Consider the following 8,978-nt stretch of genomic DNA (forward strand, 5'->3'; position numbering starts at 1 on the left):
AACGTTCGATTGATAAGCATTATAACAATCTCAGTTACAGCTTTCGAGGTTTTATAGCACACATATATACTGCGAATTAATAATAAACACTCTTCTTTTGGTGCGTCGCGTTGGTTATATTTATACCTGTGTGGAGGCATTCTAGAAATTTCAGTCTTACGTAACAATACTGGTTAAATCGTTTACGTATACAGATATATTGTTGATTCTTACTCTCGAGAATCTTCTACAACTTTGGAGAATAGGCAGGAGTTTCACAATACCTATCTAACAGTATAAGCTATGTATGTTTCTAAATATAAACTTAACCTAAACAACGTTCATATTAAAATAAATACATAACAAAAAATTTGTTACAATGCTAACCACTGGAGCAAGTTCAGCCCCTCACATGTGCAAATACTCAAGAAATTTAATTTTTGAAAACTACTTCTCTGAGTGTAATTAAAAACTACAGTAAAAAGTTAAATGAGTATAAGCATAATTACCAACAGACTTACTGAAATCAATTCAGTAATAAATAGAAATAATGGAAAGTTTTAAATAAATATTTTCAGTTTTAAAATGAGAGAAAATTATGCTGCAGTAGATTTTAATTAACATAATATATTTATTTTACAGATATTATTGTAATAACCATCAATATAAAGCAAACACCTAATATTTTATAATGAAAATCCTTCATGTCTGAGGTTGCAATGCTCTATTTCTAGTTAGGTATAAAAGAAAAGAAATACTTTGGCAACTCCTTCTTCAGAGATTAGGACATTTCTTGCAGCTAAGTCCCTATGTACAACATGTTTGGATTCTAAGTATGCCATTCCAGCACAGGTGTCCCTGAGAAAAAGTATAAAAAAAAAAAACTCACACACGGTAGATTAACCAAAATTCTGCAAAAAATAAAAAATTAAATGGAAAAACAACTACTCTCTTCTACCAAGATTCCATATATGAAAGTATTAATAAAATTAAATGAACTCAATAACTCAAAATTACTCTTTATAATATTTATGGATTCTTCATTAAAAACTGTTTGAATAATTTTGTAGGGAGTAAAATGGGCAGATTTTAAAATCATAAAAATAGCAATTTCTGTAAAGATTTTCTAAACTAGTGTTTAATTCATTTTTGATAAAACAATTTCCAATACTTAAACAAAAAAATTTTGAAGTGACTACTAAGAGCCTAATTAAACTAATATTCTTTTCTATTCAGGAATATAGAAAGAAATAAGATAAAATGTTTATCTTTTTCAAATCAGGTAAATTAAATCATTCAGATTACCTCATTATAACAGTGATGAATAACAAACAAATTCCTACAAACTAAGTTTGTTTTTTTATAGATTTCCCTCATCTAAAAAAACAGATCTTTCAATAAATGTACGATTCACTAATGTTTTTAATTAAGACTTTCAGTATACATGCAACCATAAAGCTTGATATAGGTTAATTTAAAATGGTATAAAGGATATACAAAATTTGTAAAGTAACTGAGTTTGTGGTAAGTTCAATATAATTAAATATTATATAATTAAATATATATTAAATATATAATTAAATATATAAATTTCCTTTAAAGCAAACTCATATTTGAAAATTCAGAGTTCTCATATGCACAGAAAACAGATGACAATGTGCATTAAAAGAAGACATATTTCATTGAAGCTACATTATGCTTTTTTGATGTTTTCAATAAAAATTCAAAAATATACATATTTCTATTTCATTTACATTCTTTCTCCTTTCAGTATTACAGTATGAATAGGATTAATAACAAATAAATTGTGTATTATGTGTACTCCTAAACACAACAGTTGGGTTAGAAATAAAAGTTCTCAGTTTAAGATACACAACCAGACGAAAAATAATTTACGTTGCAAATGCTATTTGATCTTTCTTAGAAACATGCTGACGTCCCCTAGATCGCAAATAATCCACTAACGATCCGTTGGACATAAATTCTGTAATGATGCAGACAGATGGTCCATCAAAAACAACTCCAATCAGCTGAACCAAATTTGCATGTTGTAACGTTCTGTTGAAATAAATAAGCATAATAATTCAAAAACAAAAGAAAAACTGTATATCAGGAAACCTTAATAAACTACAGGTTTAAATAAGTCTCAGTAATAATTGCAGAGAACCATTATATGAATTTTCTTATCTTTCAGACAAAGAAGTTATGCTTTCATAGAAAAAAACTAAGGCAAATTGTAAAATTTTTAAACTAGAATATATTAAGCTACAATTTTAGCAATACATCATATCTATGAATCAAATAATATCCAGCGTTATATAAATGACCCAATAAATATGCCTAACTATTCTTTTATGGCAATTACTTTATAGTAGAATATACTTATTTTGCATTTAATCAACAAGCGTAACAGGAAGTTTCCAATATCTGGTACAAGTTTATTGGTTTTCAGAAATGTTTCTCAAAGAGAATAAAAAAAATTTTCAAGACTTTATTATGAAATAAGTTGCACAAGTTATCTTTTCTTTTCTAGAACTTGATATCAAATGTCAAAACTAAAATGTCTATTACACAGATAACAATTAACCACATGAATCTGAACAAACTGAGAACAAGAACAAAAATCTTCATCTCACAGTATATAACAGACTTTTATAAATTACTAACTGTACCAATGGTGAATATGTTTTATTCAATAAACAATACAATTCATGAAAAAATGGACTAAGGTCTACCTATTGCCATTTTTAACACCCAACAAGAGAATGATACAACAGATTTACTTAAGCCATTGGAATATAATTTGCTTGTAAATAAATACAAAATAATTAGAAATGTCAAACTTTTTCAGAATTTACAAATTAAATTTCCAATCATAGCAGTATTTTGATAAAACCTCTTCCAGGTTCTATGAAGATTTGGTCCCAAAAAATTGGTCTTGAAGATTTAGTCCCGTGAAATTTCGATCAAAGGAAAATTAGGTACAATGAAAATTTACAAGTAAAAATAAAAGCTGTGGTGATAGAATAATTAACAATATACATGCATTTTTATTGTATGTCAATATAAAAAATTATAAGCCTAGATTTAAAAATGTAATGTCAAAAATCACAATAATATGGTTAAGTGAATGTAAATAGATTATGTGTGATTGCCTTAAAAACTCCTTTTATCACTATGATCATACTGTTGCAGGATGTTCTTTACATGCTCATCCATCATCTGATATTTCTTCTTTCATAAAGTCTGTCACCGTGACAGCAACCCTTGGCTGAACATGCAGCATAATTGTGCTCACAAACATATGCAATAATTTCAAATATTGCAGTATCAGGCACTGTGTGTGCATGGGCTTTGCAATTGAGCTGCTTTTCACAGCACTAAAAATGTTTTGTACAATCTGCATTTGCCTTGTGAAAGTCCTATGCAAAATTCAACTCGCCAGTAAATTTTTTGTTTCTTTTTGAGACATTAAAAACGAAGCAGGCATTATTGAGGGTTTTTTTTTCCATGTGTACTAGATGAAGGTTGGATAGTAAATAACTAGATCCATCTAGGGACAGAATATCCTGGGACCCTCCCCTCTGCCAACTTACGTCATCACTGAAGCTTCACCAAGAAATTTCTGAGTAGCTTTACTGCAGTCTTTTAAAATTTTGACAGCTACTTTTTGGCCACGTAAAGTTCCTAGTGAAACATCTGGAAAAAAAGAAAATGAGAAACCATTATTAGTCAGCTGCCTTTAATTGTACTAAACAGAAACTACTTAAAGTAAAATCAAACACTTTTTAAAAAATACGAATAAATTTTCAGGACTGCAAAAAACAAAAACAGTAAAAAAGTCAAGCATGAAAGTGGGCCATAGGCAAGCTCAAAAGTTATTGTCCTATACCACAAATGTATTTCTGATAATACTTACCTCTTCTCACACTATAGGCTTTATCCCGACAAAAGTTTATCTTCTCTGCCCATCTAAGCATTGATATGAATCTTACCTCACTTGCTTGTCTTTACACCACACTATACTGCCCATAGCAATTTTAATCTTGTGATTCTCTCCACCTATGTTAATTCGCCCAGTTCACCAAATCCATATATAAACTCCCCGTTATTACTTCCTATTCACTTTTTGAGGAAGTCCAAAGTAGTAGACCTGTAACCAGCCATATTGTGGGGAGGAAGCGAGTATTATCAGATATACATTTTCAGGATAGGATTCACGCAAGAAATCGTCCAGGCCCCAACCAGACAGACGAGGTCCCACTTCTCATCATGGGAATTATAAGGCTGTGGACCAAAATCGAGATCCAAGATGTAGTGGCTGGGGCATGAGGACCACTTTATATTTGGTCTTGAATAGTAATGTGGTGGTATTAAAACCCAAACTGAAAGTTACAGAATGTTGCATGTCAGCCACTGGAATTACATAGAGAAGGCAAGCAACACCAAGTGGACAAGCTCTCGCCCCAATGTGAAGAAGTGCAAAATGCAACACACCAAATTCGAAATTATGGGACCTGTCACACCTCACTCAACTTGAAGACACAGAGATTACCAGTCCTGGGATTACAAACCAAAATCCCCAACCTGAGGGGCAAGGCAACACCTCCTGCTTCCGGAATTATGAGGATGTGGAACAAACTAAGTCCAACCAATGGCACAGAAATTGATGCTCCGTATGTGAAATTATGAGGAGTCGAGGACCCTCTTCCATGATCACTGAAATGAAGAGAAGGACCAAAATGAAGGGCAACACTCAACCCAAACGGATAGCAAAAAGTAATCTCTGAACCAGAATTACAATGAAGCTCCCACATAGGCTGGTCCTGTTTCTACCATACATCTGGGAAAACCATCCAGGGTTATTGATAGGAGGGCACCCAGCTTCTCCTTCTTCTTGAGTGGAATAAGGAGTTCAAGCATCACGCAGGAGGAATAAACCTCTATCCACCACTCCAGCGACAGGAAACTGGGAGTGGTAAGGAGAAATGTGGAGATATTCACACTGGGAAGTCCCGAGGAATGATGCACTGGAGAAAGTACAATAGGTGAACCCTGTTCCCTATTTTGAACATCAAACCGAACCCAATTTATTCAATTTAGGGATCAGCAGGGATGGGCAAAATCCCCTTAAGCTTTGCTCATGGTAGTCCATCTTTGTGTTATAATTGTTTACCACCTTGTAAGGTGGTCATATGGAACACCCCATCTCAACAGAACTCATTGCTACCAGGACATTTTTTTTATCAGTCGACTGGTAGCTAGTCCAGATTTGAAAATAAGCATAACTGACCAGGCAACACCTACCACAGAATGGGATCCAAAAGTAAATGACGAGAGGGTTCCTGAAAAAGAAAGGAAATAAACACAAAATAAATAAAGTCACTCACTTCTCTTACAAACTAGCAGGGACATGGATAATAGCCACGAATGTACCCGAAAACCTTCCAAGAAAGCAACTGCCAAATCATGTAAATAATGAGATATAAAAATATTAAGCATGGTCCACACACCAGCCTGTAAAAGCTCCTCCAGTGGGTAACAAAACTAAGGTGCTAAGGACATCGAGATATGACAAATTTGATAAGATGAGACCAGAAGAAGCCTCTATTCTTCCAATGAAAGCCCAGAGTAAGCAACACACACAAATGACAAACTCAATCTGTCAAAGTGATAGGGGATAAGTCACATGACACCTTAGGATCCCAATAGATAAACAAACAGTGATGTGAACCCCAAAACCATTCAGTGCATGAAACATAACATTGAAGAGCCTGAACCAGGTATAAAATACAATTTCGATCCAAGCAATCATAAACATGAAAAATGGGGTAAGATGGATAGGAGAGAAAACACTATCCCCTTTTCTTGCTGCTGAAGTTTTGGGAAGAAAGGATCAGCATACAACAGAACATAAGTGTAATAATAGAGAGTCCTGTAAACATGAATCGCAAACACATCCAAGAAGAAAATACGTCTTAAGCAACAGGTGATATAGGAAACATGATGCCAACGGTTCAAAGGGTGGAAGAGATAATACATGGAGAACTAACCACAAAGAAATAACCAAGACGTTACAAACTTGATGTACTAGATGAAAAAATGGTGCAGCAGACAGGATGCCCATCCAAAGCTCATAATTAGCTGTCTGAGCAAAGGAAGAAGCCAGAAAAATTCTCCCCAGTCTGCCCCTGATCTCCCGCAAGCTCAGACTTTGAGCAGACAGAAGAAGAAACATCATACTTCATGTAAGACTCCATTTCTTTGCATATAAGGGATTGGACATCCTCCGCAAAAAGGAGTCCTCCTTCCAATGCCCAGGTAATGCTAGACTACAGAAGTGTCAGATTAGGAGCACTAGGAGACTCCGTGTCAGAGACTTAAATGTGAGAATTTACATCCAAAATGTCTCAGAATTTTGTTTTGTTCTTGTTGTTCAAAATAAACAATAAGATGGGTCACAAAAAATCATCCATAGCATAGGTATAACTAAAGTTATACATCACGTAAGAGACACCCACAGCAAGCACATAAAACCATTTGTCGTAATGTTCTGCCAGAGAGAAAAGTGAATAGAAAGTAATAATGGAGAGTTTATATACAGATCTTGTATAGGGGGCGCATTGACAACGGTGGAGAGAATCACAAGATTTAAATTGCTATGGGCAATACAGCAGGCTATAAAGACTGAAGCAAGTGAGGTAAGATTCATACCAATGCTTTTGTCGGGATAATGCTAAAGTGTGACAGGAGGTAAGTGTGTTTTGGAAAACTGGCTTGGGGGGTGGGGCTGCCATACATACATTTTGAATTTGCATCAATCTGTTCATTGAAACACACAACATCAAGTATGACTAAAAATAAATGCTGTTATAGGAAAAATACTCATAAAATCTTTTTCATTTTAGAAACTGTCAGATGACAATTTTCTTTCATGTACTGGTAAATGTTAAGTAAGTCAATCATTATGCTAGTTATTACATGTTGTTTATTAAAATTAAATATACCAGACAGTTTTCTGCCTGGTTAAACAGTTTTCAGTATTTCAATACATGGAAGCAGTAAAACTAAACGATTAAAACTAAAACACAGCTTTAAAGCATTCTACCAGAGCTTAACTTAAGCTAGATTATCTTAAAGCAAATTGCCCATTTAATGTTCATTTCTATACCTTAAGCTTGTCTGTTTGGGTTCACTTAAATATACATGAATGTATTATACCCTACTACAGTCATTTTCTATTAAACTGAAAGATATTTCAAAGCAACACACACACAATGCATATATGACACCAATACTTACCAGCAAATTCTCCTTTCCCTAACACTTCTCCAAGTTTTAGGTCTTTTTTGTCAACCACCCATCCAGCTTGTTCAAAGGCACTAGAGTCAACAGAAAACTCAAGCCCTCCTTCTTTCGGAACAGGTTTTCGAAGATGGGTACAAAGACCATCTGCATCCTTCTGATAATGCTAGTGGCAATAAGACACAAGTAAATAGATAGAAAGCTGATAAATGAAGACATTTTTTTAAACCAATTCATGTGAATCAATGAAACACAAAATAATATTAATTCAAACTTAGGTTTTCATGATTCATTCACAAGATCAGTATGATGAGCTATCTAAATTAAATATTTGTGGATATTAAGCTAAGTTAATGTAGTTTCAACTCAATTAAAAACAATATATATATTGGATACTTTAGACTCTTAAAACCTCAACTTATAATTTAAATAACTGCATTGCTTTTTGTTTCCCTTAGTGTTACTTCCATTTTAAAACTTGAGAGCTACTGATTTGTTTTTCACAAAGATGAATGGTTGGATCAAATTTATTTACTTCAGAAGAAAGAAAAAGAGAAATTTTGTCTGTTAGAACCACACAAACATTTATTTTGGGAGAAGAGCTTTGCTGGTGAATTAAAAAAAACAAGAAATACCTTAAAATTGTTAATAATGATTTTCTTTTATTAGATAATATAAGCATTAATGGTCTTTCTGTCAAATTTTTTCTGTGGTCATACAAGAGAAATTACTAGTAAAACTACTTTCCTCACTCAATATAATTAATACTACACTAAAGACAGATGTGAAATAACAAGCTTTGTCTAACCACACTTTTATTTATCAAGAGTTTCTGGCAATTCTCTTAATTTTTTATTTCAATCTAAATACAAAAAAAACATAAAATTTTCCTTTGATTTAGGTTGATCTCACTAACTGGAAAAATATAATTACCTCTACTAGCTTGGACAGATTTTCAAAGTATTCTTCTTCATCAATGGTAAGTCTGTTATCTGTATAAATAACTCGATAATGTTCAACTTTATTCCTGTAGCATACACACAGAGTGTAATCTCCAGGAAAATTAGTACTCTCACGAACCAAGAACAGGCCATCCTCCCCTGCATGAAGAAGAGCTTCTGCTTTGTTTCGACTGATTTTTCCATGGAACCACCTTTTTTAAAGGTATACAAATAAAATAAAAAACAGCTCAAACTTCACACTGATAATGTAAGATATAATTCCAGTATTGTGGACCTTTTAGGTTTATTAGCTGTTTTCTTCTTTAAGACTAAGAAGTGAAAGAACATGATTTAGCTGCTACTAAATTGCAATTGTCAATATGACTATGGCTGTTGTGGTGTATTATACGTCTTAGAAGTTGGATTACAATCTTCTTACTATAATGGACGTAGTGTGTATGTCACTATCTATGTATGTAACCAAAATTCCTGCACCATCTATTGAATGACACCACAAACAAAAATCCATAAAAAATTTCACACTTTGAGAAGTCAAGATTCAGGCAATTAGAAAAACAACTATGGTATGTACAACAACCATTTCTTTATAAGAGAACACAATTTTAAATAAACGTACCCTCCTTACAACAAGAACACAACTTTCACTAGGACTGTACGGGAGGGTTTGATTATATCTTTATTGATGTCATTTTTTAAACATAGTACTGAGAAACTGGAGTTGTTAAAAAAATT

General features: G+C 33.1%; 1 protein-coding gene across 1 annotated transcript in view; it reads right to left on the minus strand.

The window, feature by feature from the left end:
- LOC106459557 (tyrosine-protein kinase CSK-like) overlaps nt 1-8,978 on the minus strand; it is a 28,722-nt gene that overhangs the window by 14,471 nt on the left and 5,273 nt on the right. Inside the window, exons 3-7 of the mRNA XM_013919184.2 lie at nt 8,218-8,437; nt 7,282-7,450; nt 3,576-3,678; nt 1,876-2,037; nt 738-837 (exon numbers count right to left, since the gene is read on the minus strand). Of these exons, the coding sequence (XP_013774638.1) occupies nt 738-837; nt 1,876-2,037; nt 3,576-3,678; nt 7,282-7,450; nt 8,218-8,437 (754 nt within the window). The remainder of the gene's footprint in view (nt 1-737; nt 838-1,875; nt 2,038-3,575; nt 3,679-7,281; nt 7,451-8,217; nt 8,438-8,978) is intronic.

Source organism: Limulus polyphemus, unplaced genomic scaffold (genome assembly GCF_000517525.1).
Source record: "Limulus polyphemus unplaced genomic scaffold, Limulus_polyphemus-2.1.2 Scaffold627, whole genome shotgun sequence".
Classification (NCBI taxonomy): Eukaryota; Metazoa; Arthropoda; class Merostomata; order Xiphosura; family Limulidae; genus Limulus; species Limulus polyphemus.